The sequence below is a fragment of the Pristis pectinata genome, chromosome 15, assembly GCF_009764475.1.
Source record: "Pristis pectinata isolate sPriPec2 chromosome 15, sPriPec2.1.pri, whole genome shotgun sequence".
Classification (NCBI taxonomy): domain Eukaryota; kingdom Metazoa; phylum Chordata; class Chondrichthyes; order Rhinopristiformes; family Pristidae; genus Pristis; species Pristis pectinata.
In genome coordinates this window covers 11,673,959-11,695,460 of record NC_067419.1, presented here as the reverse complement: position 1 = coordinate 11,695,460, position 21,502 = coordinate 11,673,959, and the positions used below count along the sequence as shown (strand labels likewise).

Here is a 21,502-nt window from a genome sequence, read left to right as displayed (position 1 = left end):
CAGGCAAAGTAGAGTCGAGAGGTCATCGGGTCTATTCCTGCTTCTTTCTTTGTTCTTAATTTTTATATTCGCAGGTACATGGTTAGTTCTTTATTACACCATAAATAGACTGCAAATCATTAGTTTATTTCTAGGAATCTGAGAAACCTACTATTTACTGCATTTCCTGAATTCTGAATCATTGTTTTGAAGCTACAAGTATATAGAGAATGACATCTATAACAGGGATACTCTTCTAAAAGTTGCAAAGGGTATTTAAATGGCTTTTCGCAAAGGTGATTATGCTCCCATTCTTGCTTCACGATGCAAAATTCAATCTTGCAAACTAAAAAAAAGGGATTTTTATTCCTTCTGTGTAGGAATTATCCTTAGAATATCTTGTGGATTGAATTTTAATGTTGAAGTACTAATACGTTTCTCCATTATTGTTTTTCATTTTTGGCACATTAATTATTCCTTCTCCAAGTAGTGAAATCAACATTTGCTACCACAGAATAAAGCAATTTATGCCCTTGCCTTATGGTTATACCAGTGGTGTTCAAGGTTCATGTTACAAAAGACCCTCATCTGGAACATCCTTTCTGAAAATAGTATTTATTTTTCAATGCCATGTATTAGATATTAAGTATATTCCTTTCAAGATAAAAGATCACAAAACATTGTATACATAATTAAACTAATAGTATTGTTCCTTCTCTTTATTTACATAAGATGCTTCTACTGTAATCTCTTCAATTGTCTTGTGCAAGAATTCTCCTCAAGGTTTTAAATATCCAGAGTTATGAGTAGATTCAAACTGCAAATGCTCTTCAGCAAATGCACAAGACAATGCAAGATAAAACAGCTCTGCATTAAACATACATAAGATATGATAACACAGAAAGTACTAAGGTACACTCCATCGATAAATATACCAAAAGAACATGTGATGACGTACTCACTGACTTTAATTTATCTGAATGTGCACTAGATCTTAGTGACCCAGTTGTCTCTGTGCAATCAGTGCCCACAATCCCCAAACTCACTTGCCTTGATACAGAGGACTCTTCTTCCTGGTCAAAAGTATCCCAGACTCCTGAAGCACGATTAGGATGGTGACAAGGTTCTAGTCATACATCTAGGAAGCCCTGGCTTCCACATGTCCCTGAAAGCTTTGCTGGGTTTAGGTGGTGCAAGGGTGATTTAACAGTTTTAAAATGCTTTCAATATTCAGAAACATTTACAAATTGGAATAAAAACTAAAAACATTAGAATGAAATAATAGGAAAAAGAATTTAGCAGCCCTGCCACCCCACTAAAATCAAGGAGTTCTTGGATCCCACATCAGGTTTGACCTGACGGGTACAGGATCCAAGAGGCAATTCTCCTCAGTAAATGCTGAAGAATCAGCAATACTGGGCTTGGCTCCTGGAGTGTCCTGCAGCAGAGTGAAATTACCAAAATTTGTCCGTAAGCTTGGAAGTTCAGAATTGACATCACATTTACAAAAATTTCAGACTTTCTGGTCTTTCTTTGGCTAAAATGCAGGCAACTATATTTGTAACTTCTAGCAACAGCCAGCAAGATCCAGCCCAAAGTCTCTCCTCAGTTCACTGTAATTACAGTGGCACATGATTCAAGTCCAGTATTGCATGTTCTGTGAATGCAGGAGGACTGTCAATGAGACCTTGAAATACAAACTTTATCAGTTCACCCATAAATTACAAGTCAGCAGTGCCCTACTGACAGCGGACTGACAGTCAGTTACATTTATCTCAACTGCAACAAATTCCACAAGTTTCTCATCCATGACAACATTTGGGAAAGGATTCTGAACTTGTTCATCTCTTAAAAATAAATAGTGGGATCTTTCAACAAACTCCCGATTTGTGTTTGTATCTGAAATTAATTGTGGGGGGAAATTTCAAATGTCTATTGATCGACATAATTTCTTCTAGCTCCTTATTTGCTCTATACCTATAATATTCACTATTTTCAGGATGTTTCAGTGTTTCTTCTGAAGGTAGACACAAAATATTTATTTAATTTCTCTGCCACTTCCTATTCCCCAGTATAATTTCTCCTGCCTCGGTCTGTGAGGGACGCTCACCAGCCAATCTTTTCCTTGTTATGTATCTAAGGAAGCTGTTCATTTTAATGTTTTGTGCTGGTACGCTCTGGTATTCTTCCTTCCCCTTCCCTTTTTTTTTAGTGCCTCTGTCTTCCTTTGCTGAATTCTGAAATTTTCCCAATCTTCAGACTTAGTTTTTATTTGATTGGGAACATTGCGAGAATTTTCTAATATAATGCTACTGTTAATTTCTCTTCATAGCAGGGACTAGCTCAGCAAAGCAATTTGGTTGGCATGGACGAGTTGGGCCGAAGGGCCTGTTTCCGTGCTATGTAGCTCTATGACTCTATGACATACAGCATCTATGCAGGTGTAACCACTGGAGAGAAGAGCCATAATAAACTATTCTCCATATGAGTAAATGGTTACCACAGCAACAATGCTGAAGGATGCTTTCAGGCAGAACTGTGCTGGATAGATCTTGGGGCAGAGGTAGGCAGTAGTTTGCACATTTATTGTGCCTTGCTACTTAGTCTGTTCAAGTAAAGAGACTGCCCAGTGTACTGCAAAGCCACACACATCAGAATTATGCCTTTGTGAGGTTGGCAGAAGGGTACCAATCTCTGTAGTTGCCTTAATGCCCTCCCTAATTTACAACAAAGCTCCACCTTCGAATGTTATCAACACATGATCGCATTTTCACTTGAGCAGTCAGTGCAGAATTGATGGTGGAAGCCCACAATGGAGAAAGGATAATGGTGATTGACCAAAGCAAGAGCACAATGGAGCACTAGAAACGAGCAAGGCTAAGTGCAGTTGGAGAAGAATCGGTAAAGTAACACCACAGTACAATGAGAAGTGGTGGGTGGGGAGAGTTACAACTCAATATTCATCTCAATCAACCTGCATGTCAAACAGGATCAATGTATTCAGCGAAAAAAACGTAAAAGTTGCCGGTTAAATTCAAAACTTCCAGTTAGTAACATAATCAAAACTGGTGTAAATAGTGATGGTTGTATAGGTGATGTGTTACAACAGCTGCCAACAGGGAGCTTCTGATTTCACCGCAAACCCATCAATCTGCTGTTTCTGCAATTTGAGTCCGGTGTGCTGGGTTTCTGGAGTATCAGAGGGAGATTAAAGGCCGGATGTGGATGGTGGGAAATGGAACAAGGCGTTGCTTGGACCCTTTGGAGACGAAGTGTTAAGGACTTGCTGATGATCAAGGACAGGGGCATGTGAATGCAAGGGTAAGGTATAGGCACCCTCATTGCTGTATTAGAGGAGCCTCAGCCTTTGCCCACATGCAAAAGGTACGAGGTTGCCTGCAGAGATGGGTCAGAGTCTGCAAGACAGATGAGCACTCTCACCATGGGGCCATGGTAGAAAAGGCAACTAAGCTACAGAATCGCAATGGAAGAAGTCTTGTATCACTCCCAAAACATATGCAAATTACAAACAGATTAGATGATTAACTGCGAGACCGGAAGAATGGTAAGAGTCAAGAGTTTCAATTCATGCAACACTGACACCCAGCAATGTCAAAAGAGGGAGCTATTCCACTAGGACAACCCCACTGAAACCAGACTGGGACCAGTCCTTTGACAAATCAAGAAGTGGTATGTAGGATTTCAAAATGACTGAAGGGATGTGGTGGGAGGGAAAAGACAGGGTGGGAGGGAAGGGACATGGTGGCGATATATTTGGAAACAGGAAAGGTACATTCAAAAGCCCCATGAGTAATGTCAAAACTGCATATCAGTAATGATTTGACCAAAAATGAATAAGGCAGGAAGGAGTTTTTTTGTAGGTGTAACTAACAGGATGGTGTAAATGGATGTACAATATTTAGATTTTCAAAAACCATTCAATGAAGTACCATTCAAAAGGATGTTACACAAGATTATACCTTAGAGAACAGAAGGTAATATATTAGCCTGGTTTCAGGATTAGTTAACAATCTGAAAATAAGAGTTGGAACAAGCAGCTTATTGAGAGATAGCCAGATTGTAATAGGTACTATAAGGATCATACTGGGGGCTCAGCTGTCTATAGCAATGACTTAGATGAGGGTTTAAGTGTAACGCATCCAAATTTGCTGACAATACAAAGTTACAGGGAAAGCACAATGTGAAAATTTTTAAAAATTATTGAAAATATATTTCACAGGAAGCAATCATTCAGTCTATCATGTCTGTGCTGATCACAAGGGAGCCTAATCCCTTCTTCCAACATTAGGCTGGGTCCCTACAATGGCACAACTCTTCAGGCACACATGCAAGTACTTTGTAAATTTTATGAGGCTTTCTGCTTCCAATTCCCCTTCAGGCAGTGAGTTCCAAACCCCCACCACCTGAAAACTTTTTTCCTCATCTTCCTGCAAAAGCTTTTTTGACCAATGACTGTAAATTTATGTTTCCTAGTTTTCAACCTTTCAGCTAAGGTATATAGGCCCATACCTGGGCCCCTCAATTAAGATCTCCCTTAGCCTCTTCTGCACCAGAGAAAAACAAGCCCAGCTGATCCAATCTTCCCTCGAAGCTACAACTTCCCAGTCCTGGCAATATTTTCTTAAATCTTCTCTGCACCTTATCACATGATTCTTGTAATGTGGTGACCAGAACTGTATGCTGTACTCAAGCTCTGGTCTAACTAGTACTGCATATAGTTCCACAATAACCTCCCAGCTCTTACAGTTCATGCCTCAGCTAAAGAAAAGCATCCTGTATGCCTTTTAATCACCTTCTTGTCATGTCCTGCTACCTTCAAGGACAGTGGACAAATTTCCAAAGTTGCTCTGTGTCTCTCAGTATCCTCCCCTTCATCATAAATTTCCTGGTCTCGTTGCACCTTGCACTTCACAGGATTAAATTTCTGCCCAACTGAGTTGACCATCAATATCTTCCTTGGTCTAAGGCTTTCCCTTTTCATGTCAACCATATACAAAAACTGACTGCACCTTCAAACGTCTTTATCATGCTCCCTACATTTTAGTGTAAATTATTAATTTATACTGCAAAAACATCGATTGAGTATTAAGCCCTGTAGGACAGCCTTCCAATCATAAGAACAGTCATCAACCATTATCCTTTGCTTCCTGCCAATTTTGGATCGTATTTCCCACTCTCTCTTTACTTTTCTGACCAGCCTATCATGTGTAACTTTGTCAAAAGCCTTACTAATATCCATGAAGGTTCTGTCAAATACATTGTCTTTGTTGAATTTTAGGAAGAGATAGCAAGGATGGTCAATCAAGTTCGTCAGACAGAACCTTCACTTAACAAATCCACGTCGATTATCCTTGATTTATATGTCCTTTCCAAAAGAAGATTTATGCTATGCTTTAGTATGGATTTCAATAACTTTCCTTCCAAAGTTAAACTTATTGATCTATGATTAACTTATTGATCCCTTCCTGCTTTTCTAAGCAATGGTACAATGTTATTAATCTGCAATTTCCACCCTTATTTTTGTAAACAGCCCAGGTAAGAGGCTAAAATTCCCTCTAACTTAGGCCTCCTACACTGTCCCAACAAAGTCCAATGTAAACTCTATAGCATCTCATCTTTCATCTAGACACACATTTATTTGTGCTCCTCCATGTTGAACACTTGGAAGAAGCACTGAAAGTAGCAAGAGGACAGAATGTGGTGAAAGCAGACGACATTTTGGCCTTCAGTGCTTTGTTGGAATGGGGTTGGAGTTTAAAAATAGGGAGATCCTGTTGCAATTGTACAGGAAGATGCCACACCTGGAACGTTGCATACAGTTTTGGTGCCAATACCTAAATCAAAATGTAGTAACATTGGAGGCACTCCAAAAGAGATTCACCAGCCTAATTCCTAGGATAAGGGAGCTGTTGTCCTACCAAGAGACACAAACTAGTTTGGGGCTGTATTCCTAGGAATTTAGAAGAAAGAAAGGTGACCTTATTCAAATACATAAAATCCTAAGGGGGCTTGACAGGGTAGATGTTGGAATGTTTTCACTAGTTGGAGAGTCTCGAACAAGCGGTTATAACTATAAGGGGCCAATCATTTAAAGCTGAGGTACGTAGAAATTTCTTCTTGCACAGGGTGGAAATCTCTGGAATTCTCTGCCCCGGTGGGTGATGGAAGCTGGATAATTATAAGTGTGGAGAAATGACACAGAAGAGGAGTTGAGGCCGGCATAGATCAGCCATGATCATAATAAATGGCTGAGCAGGGTTGAAGTGCTCCTCTGTTCTAGTCTATTCTGGGTGGGAGACTTCAAAATCCATCACCAAGTGGCATGGAAACACCAACACTGAAGCATGAAGAGGATGGAAAAGTAATTTGAATGACATGTTAAGTTAACGGAGAAAAAAATGTGGCCGAAGTAATGTAACGTGGAGAAATATAAAGTTATTTACTGCAGTAGAAAAAATAGAAAAGTAGGGCATCTATGTAATGAAAAACCAGGAGCTTTTTGTATTTATTGATGTAAACAAATCACTAAAAATTAATATGCAGGCACAACAAACAATTAAGAAAGAAAATAGTAAAGGTGTGGACTGTTTCATTTGCAAATAGAATTGAATATGGTGCAATCATTAATGAACATCCTGATTTCTGACCTTCTGATGGAAGGAACATCATTGATGAAGAAACTGAAGATGGTTAAGCCCAAGGCGCTGTCCTGGGGAACTTCTACACTGATGTTCTGGGGGTGGGATGATTTGACATTCAACAAACATAACCATCTTCCTTTGTGTGAAATCTGACTCTATCCATTGGACTACTTTCCCTTTGACACCCAGTGACCTTACTTTCATCAGGGCATCTTGATGTCACACTCAGTCAAATGCTGCCTCGATATCTAGGGCAGTCACTCTGGAATTCAAATCTTGGAATACGTCCAGACGAAGGCTGTGCGGGTCTGGAGCTGAGTTGTCCTCCTGGTGAAACCCAAACTATACATTGGGGGGTAGATTGTTGGTGAATAAATGCTGTTTAATAGCACACTACACCTCCAGAATAGACCCACTGGTTCTATCCTGCTTTTCCTGAACACAACTCATCTGGGCAATTTTCCACATTGTACAGTAGGTGCCAGTGTTATAAGTGTACTGGAATGTCGTAGCTAGAAGTGCAGCTAGTTCTGAAGCACACGTCTGGTCTCATGGACTTTTCAGTATTCAGTGTTCTCAGCCAATTCTTGATATCATGTAAAGTGATTTGAAATCTGCTCTTAATTTCCTCATACAACAATTACTTCATTCCAGGAATCAGCCTACTGAACCTCTGAATTGTCTCCAGTATATACCCCTCATTAAATAAGGAGTTCAAATGAGTATTAAAGACTCTACTTTGGTCTCACCAAAGCCTTGTGCAGTAGTCGCAACACGTTACTACTTTTCTACTCCATCCATTAAATGAATGCTATGGTGTCCATGAAACTATCAGGTGGTTATAAGAAAATGTTCCACAAAGGCTCTTCAGGGAAGGAAATATGCCTGTCTCACCTGGTCTGACCTTTATGTAACTCCAGACACATCAATGTAGTTTCCTCTATTTTTTTTCTTTGAAATGTTCAAAGAGTAATTAGGTACATACAATAAATGCTGGCCTTGGCAACAAACATACACATCCCGTTTAAGAATTTATAAAAATACAGATTTCTTAACTCTACCCATAAAGCCTATACAGCCTGCTTACCATTTGTTATATTTCCAGAAATCACTGAAGTTATTTCATCCTCAATCATACAGACTACTCTTTGTCCTCCACTATTTTCCAGGTCAACTTTATATCTTGCCGTACTTGGTTTTAGTTCTTCACAGTTTTGAGTTTGGACCTGTAATTCATTCATTTGCTGCTGACACTCCATGTAGTTGTGTAAAGAACGTTATTCTAGTCACATAACCTAATGCTTCCTTCTCTAGTACTTGCATATTTCTTACTTTCTTTTCTTTCATTTTAGTAAGATAACACTTTTCAGATTTATTTTTACCCTGTACTGCCTGAAGTACAACTTCTGACAACCACTATTATTTCTTCTTTTCCTTTAGAACTCTTACCCTTCCTCTCCCTCCTATTTACCAGATTAACATTTGATCAAAGCCTTGGCAATTTTCCTGTGTGGTGTCCAAAGTTGAGAAGAATGTTGCAGTTGAGACTTATCAGTGACTAATGTTTGTCATAAAGTTTTTCCTTTTATACTTTTTGACTCCATTTACGGAGTTAAGAATCCCATTTTTAAACAGCTTTATTAACAGCCACTTCCCCAAGATTTGTGTTGAAAAGTTCAAGGGCCTTTCTATTCCCATGTCCCTTGAAGGTTGTACCATTCAGTTTACATCATCTTTCCTTCTAAAAGTACCATTTCACATTTTTCTGCATTCAGTTTCATCTGCCACCCATCTAACAATTTATTGCCTGTGTTGTCAATTTCTCCTCCCTCTTTACTACTTGTCTTTATTACACTGAGAACTTCGTATTCATTTATATCGAAAAAAATCTCACCCTAATAACGACACACAAGGGGCACAACTGCTTCCCCTCAATTCTGAAAAATAACTTTACATCAAAGCCCTCCTGCCTATTGGCCAACTTTGTACCCACTGTGCTACTGCTTCTTCTGTGGCACAAGTTTCCTTTGCTGAAAGCATTAACATGTTCGTTATCCAATGGCAACAGGAAAGCTCTGGTACAATACCTAGCTCAAGTCACCAGTCTTCATATCAGAATCAAGGCAGTCAACGTCAACGTGGTTTGGCGAAAGATGATTGTGCGGCTGAGCAATGTGTCCTCTCTGAAGATCCAGTAATGCACATTCCAGAAGTCACCCTGACTACCAATCATAACAGCAACTCAGGCTAATTTGTTCCCTCCTCAGCCCATGGACACCAAAGCATATTTTCTCAGAATCCCCAAATGTTCATTTGAGCACACAAGTGCACACACACTATATACATCAATATTTATTTTAAAAAATGTTAAATTATGTTAATTGTTCAAAACCTATTTTGCACAGTTTTATTCTTCCCCATCCCCCCAAAATGGCAATGACTACGAATGTGAGCTCTGGATTACATCCACTGGCATGACAGAATGCAATGTGCAACTTCTTCCAAGAACTCATGATATATTGCCTTAAATTTCAATTTCAACATGCATATCATATCAGTGTACAAACTGGCTTTCTAAAACTCCACAGATTATCAGTTTCCCTTCTGTCGATTTCCTGCTCATGATTATTGTAAACAATGACAAACGGTAACTTTATGACAGAAGAAAGCAGACAGAAATGCTCACCAGAAAGTCTTTTGTGAGACTTATTACTGCTTTTAGTACCATTCTGATGTTTCTTGTCTATCACAGGTGGTACTATTGCTTTCCCATTCAAAATTTTTTCAGGTGAAGGTGGCACAGACTTCGATGTTGTTGATGTCAAACCAGACTTAACCAAACTTGCAGAAGATGTGGAGGATGAAGAGGAAGAAGAGGTGGTAGAGGTGGTAGCAGTGGTGGAACTCATTTTAACATTGGCACCATCCGTTTTCACCAGGTTCGGGATCTTCTCAAGGCTGACTACTGGGACAGGAACACTGCAAGAAAAAAAGTCCCACTAATTAGAAATGGCTCACGTATTCTTTTTGTGTGTTAACCCTTTCACTGGCACAAATGGAAAACTAAATTTAGAAGTGAATAAACTACCCCAGGCAATATTTGCTCAACATCTTTGGTACTGTGCCTGCACTTTTTAAATCTTATGATAGAGGTTCATAATATGGGATCCTCTGCGAATGAAATGGATGCATTCAGTGCTTAAGCAAAACAGGGACACAGCCAATTTCTAATTTGTAATGAGCAATAGAAAATATTCAGCAGGTCCATAACTTTTGCACTTCTGAGTTCAACTACACAAGGCTAGAATAGCAAATGAAAAGAGCTAAGTGGACAATAAATGATTTGATGCTATTAGGTTTGATTTCAAAACTTAATTCAATCAATAATTAACACACTTTTTATAAATACAGCCACACATCAGTTTTGTTGACTAGCCACGACCTTTCAAAAATAATGGTAGGACAAAATGTTCAGAAATGATGGAATATCCAAATTGCATTGTTACACCAAGCAACGTTAGTGAGATTGTTTTTGCTAAAACAGCTAGTATCTGCCTTCGTTCATTGGAGTTTAATTACCCTCACCATACTTGGCTGGGATAAGGAATGGAGAGATGATAAGAATCACTGATTGGAGTTCCAGTTCCTGATCTTGGTAACTCCTGTAATAGCTATGTATCACAGGATCCAGTTTAGCTGTACTGGCTTTTATAATCCAACAGCCTTCTGGCACTCACTGACCAGGTTTGGCAAGAGCATTACCACAAACAATGTAAACATAATCCAACATTACTTTCTACAATCAAAGCCCCAAAAAAATTAAAGGAGATGGAAGTGGAAGGAAAGAACAAAAATCTAGCTTTTGTGGAAAAGATGAATTTTCTGTAAATGTGGAAAAGCGGTGTTCATCTTTTTGTGTACAAAATTACCAATTAACATCTTAGAAAGGCAGTAAAGTGATGTTACAACAAAATGAAATTTGCAAACTGCAAATGGTGCGAAATTCCTGCAATGACACACCATTAAAACTTCAGCACATTTAATGATGGCATAAGTATGGAACATTTTAATGATAATGAGGACGCATATCACCATTGTCCATTGTTGAAAACAAAATACAGATATTACATTATCTGGCAGTGAAGGCATTGAAAAAGCTTGCTGGAATGTCACGAGTGCAAAATGTTGGTCACTGATGCCAAAGTAAATATTCAATCTGAACAGAGGTTGAGGAAGCAAACAAGCAAAATAAGATCTGACGATTGGTTGGAAGTTAAACTGACCTGATATTGTATAATAATGGTAAAGCTGCTGGTGCCAGCAGAACTTACAGGGGATGATTTACAGCTTGTCCTTGAGCATCACTGAAATAACTACGCAAATAACAATGGTGCAAACTATAGTTGATGTTACTTTTCTGGATACAGAACTTCTCTGACTAACAGGATCCAAACAGAACAAAAGTAGGATTATAGATCAGATGAAAACAGCTCCTCCACCAAAAAAATGGCAGCCATTGGTATCCTGCATCATGGAGCTACCTCTCCTGCTCTACAGATCATTTTGTGAAAGTTGACTCCAAAAGGCATCAATCCAATGTTTTTGTTTACTCACAAAGTTTCAGCAAAAGTTGGTGTATCATATAATTTCCACTAAGTGGCAAGTTACAAACTGGTACTGGGTCCAGGGCAAGGCTGCTAACCATTGGATTGGGAAATAATGGTTATGATGGGGACCTTAATAAAGGACAAAGCTGAAATACATTCCAAACCCAGCATAGCATATTCACTTCTCCACTCCCATTAAAAACATACCTAGGCAAACATTTAAAAAGCTAAAAAAAAACTGATAAGCAAATATTAAGAAGAATCTTTATGGTAATTTTCACAATTTCATGACATCCTGAATTGCTTTATATATCAATTAAATCCATTTGAAGTGCAGTGTAACAGAAGCAGCAGCCTACTTGTGCACCACAATGTCTCATCTATAGCAATCGCGTATCAACCAAATAACCAGATTTTAGAGACAATGGCTGAAGAATAAATATTCCCCAGCTCGTATTTTCAAAGAGTTACTTCAGTACAGATGATGCTATTGGGCCCATCAAATCCATGCTGGCTCTTGGTCCCATTCCCCGTTCTGTCCCCCGACCCTGTCAGTTTATTTCTCTCCAATGCCTATTCAATTTCTTTCTCATTTTCTACTTTTTTTAAAATCTTTTTTTTAAATTCTCAGTTTCTACCATCCTCATAGGGAGCAAATTGTAGATATCTGAAAAGAGTTCTTCCCCACAATGCTGTGTCTCTTGCCCCGAACTTTAAATATACAACCCCTTGTCATTGTAGCATCAGCTAATAGAAACTGCATTTCTAAACCTGTCATAATGTTCTACAAGTCTATAAAACTTCCCTTCAGCCTCCTTTAATTCAAGGAGAACAACCACAGCTTTTCCAATGTACCCTTGTAGATAAAATCCCTCATCCCTGGAACCATTCTGTTAGCTCAACTCTCATCCTCAACGACCAGCACATCCACCAAACTGTGGTGACCAGAACTGGACACAATGCTCCAGCTGTAGCTTTAGCAGAGTTTGACAAAGGTTTGGCAAAACTTCCTTGCTTCTGTACACAATTTACTTCAATTTATAAAGCCCACGATCCCAAATACTTTGCTAACACTCTCTCAACATGGCTATCAACGTCAAAGATTCATGCAAATGAACCCTCGCATCCCTCAGCTGTAGCAAACTCTTTAGAATGGTCATCGTCTTTTTTGCCTCCCCCATCCCTCTGCTTCTCTGCAATAAATTCCATCTGACCACTGTCTGCCCAATCTGCTTGCATAGCCATGTCCTGCCACAGTCAAGTGGTATCATCCCCACTGAATGCCACAACTCTAAGTTTGGCATCATGGAGAACTTTTGCATTTTTACTCTTTATTCCAATATCTAGGTCATTTATATTTAACCAAAAAAAGCAATGGTCCCAGTACCTACCCTCAAGGAAGACCACTGTCTCCTACTCCCCAGTCTGAAAAACAACCATATACCTCTCACTACTTGATCAGAAAATTCAATTAGATGAGTCACATCTATCCCAAATGCCTGTATTTTTTCCCTGATTATTACTAAAACCTTACCTATCACTGATGCTGAACTGACTGGCCTTTAATGGTATGGAACTTCCTTATACCCTTTCTTGAACGTTTGCCACTCACTAATTCTGTCATCTCTCCCACGACTAGGATTAGTCTTAGGCCTCCTGCCATCCCCAGCACCGCTTCCTCTATCAACCCAAGAGGCAAGCCATCTGGAGCAGGTGACCCACCCATGTGTTGCGCAGAAACCAGACATGGGATTTTTATATTCTCAATCGTCTATAGCTGACACCACACACATTATACAAGTGAGGAGGAAAAGCAATCCTGAGCAGAACAAAGGAAACAAGCAACACAAAAACCTTTGCGTAATATATTCTTTGACATACTAAGATAGAGTTTGATCTTCAGTGCCTTGGTAGTAAATGGGCAGAATGTAACCTCATTCCCTCATAAATTGTCAGGGCAAATCACCCCCCTTTTATCCAAAGTTCAAATTTCATTCCACTAATTTTGTTGAGGGAGATGATCTTGGTAGTGATGGTGATGGGTGCAAGGGAGGTGGGGGAAGCAATTTGCTTTGCTCCAAAAGAATGCTGCCAAGGCAGTGATTACAAAATTTAACCCACTTTGTGCAGCAGGTGAGGAGATTCATGAACTAACATGTTAAAGATGTTACATGTTTTTCTGCATTTAATAATTCCAGAAGTTAGACCTAGTTAAGGAGACAAACCTATCCGGAGATGCTTGGTACTTCCTTGTATAGCCTCAAACTGCCAAGTGCATGCAAATCAACAGAGGTATTTGATAAATAGTGAAAATATTTTGCGACTCCAGATAGTGTTGACTATTAGCAATTGGAGGGTTTCTAGTTTTAAACATAACTCTGCTGTTAGTGAAGAGTTATCATAGCACATTACATGTTATTACAGTCAGGTCATTAATATTTATCATAAGCAACACCACAGGAGACTTGCTTGCAATGAGAGCACAATTTTGTCAGGTTTATAACAGACATGATGCATTTGACTGATACATATTTCATATTTTTGACAGAGCAATAAGTTAGGGTGCATGGATAATAATCTGCTAATCGCGTGCTGATAAATAATTTATAAACTCATTTAATCAAGTAATAACTAGTAATGTTTTGGTAGCAATGGCGACTAAGGACAACAACGACAAGAAAGTTGGTCCAACTTTTTTATGTAATTTTGGATCCATAAAGCTGAAGAATCTACTGATTGAGCAGCGACCACTGTATATTTAGAACTTTCAGAATTTAAAACAAATACCGAACAGGTTGATAGACCAGTCCAAGTGTTATAGGACTTACGATGTATAAAACCTTTCTGTCTTCTGCTTTACGTTAAGGTCTGAAAACCGACATCCATCAAGAAACTTTTAATGAAGTTGCCAATTTTAATGTTAATTTGGAATTCTTTGCATGAAATCACCCACAGACAATTTTGGCTTCTTTTAAATACAAGGCAACTTTCATGGGAGTTCAATGCAAATGACTGACCAACTCAAGCATCCTTTCAATTAGTGAACACAGCATATTATGTGATCAATGAAACTGAAATGTAAAAAAAAATTTTAAGAATTGGATTTATTTTATTTGTTTTAGCAAAGCAGGTGGCAGTTTCTGAAAATATTAAAGAATATACTGCACAGAAATAGGTTTAGTCCACAGAACTAAATGTGCCCTTCAGCTTTGCCATTATTTGTGCTTAATACTCCAAAGGTATCCTATAGGAAGCAAAACACAAATTTGTTCAATATTTTCTTCAACTTTATATTCATCAATACTTCTGACAAGGAATTTTCTATGCACTCTCACCATGAAGAAAATACAGGATGTAACACAAAATATTAACGTTTAAAGATATACTTAGAAAAACTGAGCTCTGATTAGATTTGCAAGTGATAGTTTATATAATGTAGGTTCAAAAATATACTTCTGTGACTCTCTGGCAATTTGATTCTAGGTTAGTTTTGGAAAGACTGCCTTTTCCTGAGCAATATCTTAATCAAACCAAGTTGATTGCTCTGCCAAAACGATTGAGAGAGAATTTATAGACCATTCATTTACGACAAAGGTAAGACCAAACCTGAGAGGGTATCTTACCAAAGCAAGAAACAATCACCCATCGGAATTCAGTGGGTTGATTGTCAATTCCTCCCCCCTCCCCAACGGATGCTGCTCGACCCGATGAGTTCCTCCAGCAGATTGTTTGTTGCTCCAAATCCCAGCATCAGCAGTGTCTTGTGTCTCGGCAATCTTACTGAGGCGTTCAAGGCCTTAGACTGTTTGGTGATCTTAACCTAGATAAGTCCAGGTAAAGGCGGTCCAGTATTAACTGCCCAGAAAGCCAATTGTAACTATCATGCTGTGTATTCTAATGTTCACCCTGAACATCACAGTGAAATATTATAAACTATTTCTGTAGTTCTAGCAAATTTGCTGATCAACAGAAACAAGATGCCAAAAATTCAAAGCTTTTAAAAATAAATATTTCCCCCGTTCCTTACTTTTTTAAAATCAGTTGATATGCAAATTAGCACAACCTAATTTTTCCATGTCACATATTAAGTTCAAATTTAATTCAATCCGTTCTTTGCCATAACCAGATTATTTCAATTTAACACTTTTCATAATATTTCCTCTCTCAAAAATGATCATGAGCAGGTATACCAATGGGTTAAAACAAAACAAAAATTGCACACTGAAACAAAACAAGATCACAAAATGGCCTGAAAACTTAGCACAAGTCGCTACATTACAACTTTAATTTGGTGTCTATGTCACCCCATCCAACAACCTTCTGAGATTCCTGCCCTCCTGAGTTCTTGTCTCCAATTTTAATCTTTCTACTATTGACAGTTGTGCCCCAGTTGTCAAGGCCCCAAGCGCTGGAATTCTCTACTTAAACATCTCTGCATTGCTGCCTCCTTTTCCTTCTTTAAAACACTCCTTAAAACTCATCTCTCTGATCAGACTTCTGGTCTGTCTTAATTTCTTTCATGGCTTGGTGTCAGTTTTGTTTTTGGTAACGCTGCAGTGAGGTCCTTTAGGAAGTTTTGCTGCTGTTGGAGACTGAAGTGATCTGTGTACTATTGACCAAAATTAACAGTGCACATTCAAGAGCAGGAGCAGTAGGTTGCTCTGCATCTATTAGTGAAGTACACAAAGACATCACCCTAACAATATTATTACAACATTAAAAAGACATTTGGACAGGTTCATGGATTGGAAAGGTTTAGAGGAATATTGGCCAAATGCAGGCAAATGGGATTAGCATAGATACAGTGGCATGCAAGAGTTTGGGCACCCCTGGTCAAAATTTCTGTTACTGTGAATAGTTAAGTGAGTAGAAAATGAACAATTCTCCAAAAGTCATAAAGTTAAAGACGAAACGTTCTTTTCAACATTTTAAGCAAGATTAGTGTATTATTTTTGTTTTGTACAATTTTAGAGTGAAAAAAGGAAAGGAGCACCATGCAAAATTTTGGGCACCCCAAGAGATTTGAGCTCTCAGATAACTTTTACCAAGGTCTCAGACCTTCATTAGCTTGTTAGGGCTATGGCTTGTTCACAGTCATCGTTAGAAAAGCCCAGGTGATGCAAATTTCAAAGCTTTATAAATACCCTGACTCCTCAAACCTTGTCCCAACAATCAGCAGCCATGAGCTCCTCTAAGCAGCCGCCTAGCACTCTGAAAATTTAAATAAATGATGCCCACAAAGCAGGAGAAGGCTATAAGAAGACAGCAAAGCGTTTTCAGGTAGCCGTCTCCTCAGTTCGTTATGTAATTAGGAAATGGCAGTTAACAGGAACGGTGGAGGTCAAGATGAGGTCTGGAAGACCAAGAAAACGGCCGGAGAGAACTGCTCATAGGATTGCTAGAAAGGCAAATCAAAACCCCCGTTTGACTGCAAAAGACCTTCAGGAAGATTTAGCAGACTCTGGAGTGGTGGTGCACTGTTCTATTGTGCAGCGATACCTGCACAAATATGACCTTCATGGAAGAGTCACCAGAAGAAAACCTTTCCTGCATCCTCACCACAAAATTTAGCATCAGAAGTTTGCAAAGAAACATCTAAACAAGCCTGGTGCATTTTGGAAACAAGTCCTGTGGACTGATAAAGTTAAAATAGAACTTGTTGGCTGCAATGAGCAAAGGTACGTTTGGAGAAAAAAGGGTGCAGAATTTCATGAAAAGAACACCTCTCCAACTGTTAAGCACGGGGGTGGATCAATCATGCTTTGGGCTTGTGTTGCAGCCAGTGGCACAGGGAACATTTCACTGGTAGAGGGAAGAATGAATTCAATTAAATACCAGCAAATTCTGGAAGCAATAAAAAAGCTGCAGATGAAAAGAGGATGGCTTCTACAACAGGATAACGATCCTAAACACACCTCAAAATCCACAATGGACTACCTCAAGGGGCATAAGCTGAAGGGTTTGCCATGGCCCTGACCTAAACATCATCGAAAATCTGTGAATAGCCCTCAAAAGAACAGCGCCTGCAAGATGGCCCAAGAATCTCACAGATCTAGAAGCCTTTTGCAAGGAAGAATGGGCAAAAATCCCCCAAAGAAGAATTGAAAGACTCTTAGCTGGCTACAGAAAGCGTTTACAAGCTGTGATATTTGCCAAAGGGGGTGTTACTGAGTACTGACCATGCAGGGTGCCCAAACTTTTGCCTCAGGCCCTTTTCCTTTTTTGTTATTTTCAAACTGTAAAAGATGGAAATAAAAAAGTAATCTTGCTTAAAATATTAAAGAAATGTGTCATCTTTAACTTTATGCCTTTGAGAAATCAGGTCATCTTCTACTCGTTTAGCTAATCACAGTAACAGAAATTTTGACCAGGGGTGCCCAAACTTTTGCATGCCACTGTAGGCATCTTGGTCTGCATGGACAAGTTGGGCCGAAGGGCCTTTTTCCATGCTACATAATTCTGTGAATCTACAAAACATACATCAGGTAATCTTATTCTTAAAATGAATCTGATGGTCCCAGCTAAGGAACAAAGCAAATCAATACAGGACCAAATACCCAGGTCGATCCCTACATAAAGCCAGCTACAAAAGCAGGGCTCCGTTTATTTGGGTGCTTGATTTAGAGCTTTCTCTTTCATCTCGGATTTCTTGGCAGATTAGTAAGAACTGGAAGGCTGAAGCAGATTAAACATATGCAAGGAGGTTTCTCCAAAGGTGAGATGTTAGAACATAGAACATTTCAGCACAGTACAGGCCCTTCGGCCCACAATGTTGTGCCGAAATTTTATCCTGCTCTAAGATCTATCTAACCCTTCCCTCCCACATAGCCCTCCATTTCTCTATCATTCATATGTCTATCCATGTGTCTCTTAAATGTCCCTAACGTACCTGCCCCACAACCTTTGGCGGCAGTGCGTTGCACGCATCCATCACTCTCTGTGTAAAGAACTTACCCCTGACATCCCCCTTATATCTTCCTCCGATCACCTTAAAATTATGTCCCCTCGTGTTAGCCATGGTCGCCCTGGGAAAAAGTCTCTGACTGTCCACTCGATCTATGCCTCTTATCATCTTGTACACCTCTATCAAGTCACCTCTTATCCTCCTTCTCTCCAAAGAGAAAAGCCCTAGCTCACTCAACCTATCCTCATAAGATATGCTCTCCAATCCATTCAACATCCTGGTAAATCTCCTCTGCACCCTCTCTAAAGCTTCCACATCCTTTTTATAATGAGGCAACCAGAACTAGACACAATACTCCAAGTGTGGTCGAGCCACAGAACTAGACACAATACTCCAAGTGTGGTCGAGCCAGAGTTCTATAGGGCTGCAACATCACCTCGCGGTTCTTGAACTCAATACCCCAACTAATGAAGGCCAACACTCCATACGCCTTCTTAACGCCTTCTTATTGGTGGAAACCTGACAGAACAGAAACACCTGAAATGAAACAAGGCTCTAGGGAAAAGTAGACATTGGAAAAAGAGATCAGAACCGCTACAATTGATCTATGCTTGACAAGGCAGTCTTAAATGAAGTTTACTCATCATACTAGATCAAAAAAAAGAGAAGCCAATGATGCACTCCATGAATATGTACAACTGAGTGTAACTGGCACCATGGCTAAATTATTCCCATCTACATGATTAACTGCAATGTTATTGAGTCGTAGCTACATCTTGGTTGATTTCCCTTCCCTTTTGCTTTAACCTCTGGACAATTTCTGCCAAACATGCTGCTGTGTCCAGAGAAATTTCTTCTGGCTTCCAAATGTTTGGGGCTGCAAACAAGTGTCTCTTGGAACTCCACTAATGTCATTGTTTCCCCACAGAGCAGTACCCACAAGGAGCTGGTACCCAATGCAAGTGGTATGGTAGGCATGAGAACAAATGAATGTGCTGTCCGTCTGGGTGGCAGCTGCACATGTACCGAGTGTCCACATTTAACTAGTACTCAAGTTAGTTAAAAACATGCTACATTCCTTTCTTTGGACATAATCCAACAGCCATTGATAACAAAAAAAAGCCCATGTTGTTAGGGAGTCCAGCATTGGTGGAATCACTCGTTTCATTACCAAAATAATGAATATGGGGGAACTAAATCAATTACTAACTTACATTTATAAATCCATTTTAATAACATCCCTCATATTGTGGTGCATGAAAGATAAATTATACCTGTTGCAGTGACTTTGAGTTTTCACTCAGAAGACAGGAATAAATACAAGCACTTACCAAGTTGTACCTTGAATGTTGTCAGAGAGTTAGTGGGTTTGAGATTAAGCAGAAATTCTATAATCTGGTGGTGAGTAATTCAAAGTGACAGCTATCCTCTGTTCTAGGCTGACATCTAAACTGGGTGATATTCTTTTAATCATGTGACAAAATCCATTACGTGTTTTGTTTATTTTGTAGTACATCCTTGATTCCCCTGTGACTGTAACATGCTACTAAAAACTGCTACAGTGTTTCTTGACAATTGTTCTGCAAGGGAAAATTACAAGCATCAGAATACTGAAGGGATTTGTTAATGTTACTGTTACAGTTCTGGGATTTCCATTTTGGAAAGGTGTTTAAATCTCACCACAGGTAAAATTTCCTCTCTAGTTATTTCAGCCATTTTAAATGAAAGGACTGGTACTTATCAATGGCAGTGCAATCCATTCCTCCAACTTAGGGACTTGAAAGGCCCTTTTCTACAGTCAGTACAAAACTATACTCCCAATAAGAAATGTATTCAACAATATGCTCCACTCTCTCAATTGTTGAAGATGCACAGTATATCAAGTGATTGTTTCCTATGCTGTTGGGAAAACATCTTCCCCCTGACAAGTTTGCCAAAGACACATTCATTATATGATCAATAAGTCTGTCACAGGTTTACAATGGAGCAAAAGAATTTGATGATTTGGAAATGAAGCCAGTGGAGAATTTTCAAACAGGATCACAGAAAGTTTGAATGTAAAGGAGTGACATTAATATGTGCACGACAAAGAAAAAAATGCATACATTGTACTGTGCTGGGGTGTGGGAAATAAACTACGATGCAATGACGACACAGGAAAATGTGGAATCAGCAGCTGAAGCTTGGCTGCAAACTGGACAGCAGTAAAGACAGAACAGGATAAGGGCAGTGTCAATATCAAGGAGGAAATACATGCAGCAGAGGGAAATTGTGTGGATAAAAACAAGAATACAGAGTTAATACGTCAGTCAGATGTTTTACAAAAAAGGTATTGTTTCATTAGTGAGGCTGTACTGCAGAATCCTAAACTGTGGAAGGGAAACGGCCAAGAAGATTTGCATTCTCAGATGGAAGAACTTACAGCACAGAGATGGGTTATTTGGCCCAGTTGGTCTACACTGGTGATAATGCTACCATTCCACCTCAACTTATCCTTTCAGCACACCCTTCCACTGCCTTCTTCCTTATGCATTTGCCTAGTTTCCACAAAAATGACTTTGCTCTTCACCTCAACCTTTTCAAGTGGTAGTGAATTCCACATTCTAATCATTCTGGGAGTGATTCATGACCCTGACTTTTGGATACGCCATAAATACAAACATCTTCTTAATGCCTATCATCTCGAACTTTTTCATTTTTTGATGACCTCAGTTAAGTCCCTTAGGAAGCAGCACCAGCCTTGTTCAATCCTTACTGACTGCTAGTAAAATGAGTAGGAATAACAATATTACAGTTCTAGAAGACTGCAATTATCCATTCATTGATCACGACAGGGAGGTGATGGATTGGACTTCCTAAAATATATGCAGAACTCCTTCCTTAGTATCGTTACATACCTATAGAGAGAAAGGTATCGCCAGATCTAGATCTGATGAAATTTGACCAAACAAATTAAATGTGGGAGAGCACTTTGTCAGCATTTAATGATGTTTAAAGGCAAAATGTCAAGGACGTTAGGTTGAAAGAGGGCAAATTTTAAGGATGACTAGGTGAGGTGTTGTATGAAACACAGCTGCACAGGGTTGCAGATCAACAAAAGAATATTTACTTCCAAAACAAAGATTAGAAAATTGCAAATTACTTCTCTATTAAAAAAAACAGCTTTCAGAATTCCATGTATAATAAAAGATTGTACTTGAGGAGGAATAATATGAAGAAAGAATATGGAAAAATAATATGGGAAAAGAACAGATTAAGGGCGAGGAAAAGCAGGGACAAACTACGAGTACAAAATTTCAAAAGAATACTTTATTTGAATGTAAAAAGTATATCCTAATCAGAAAAATAGT

The 21,502-nt window shown here is 39.1% G+C and overlaps 1 protein-coding gene across 12 annotated transcripts in view; it reads right to left on the bottom strand.

The window, feature by feature from the left end:
- Positions 1–21,502, bottom strand: part of LOC127578216 (ataxin-7-like protein 1) — a 204,053-nt gene that overhangs the window by 37,611 nt on the left and 144,940 nt on the right. For all 12 annotated transcript variants that reach the window (XM_052029948.1, XM_052029949.1, XM_052029950.1 and 9 more), the window contains one exon: positions 9,328–9,620. In XM_052029948.1, coding sequence (XP_051885908.1) covers positions 9,328–9,620 — 293 coding nt within the window. The remainder of the gene's footprint in view (positions 1–9,327; positions 9,621–21,502) is intronic.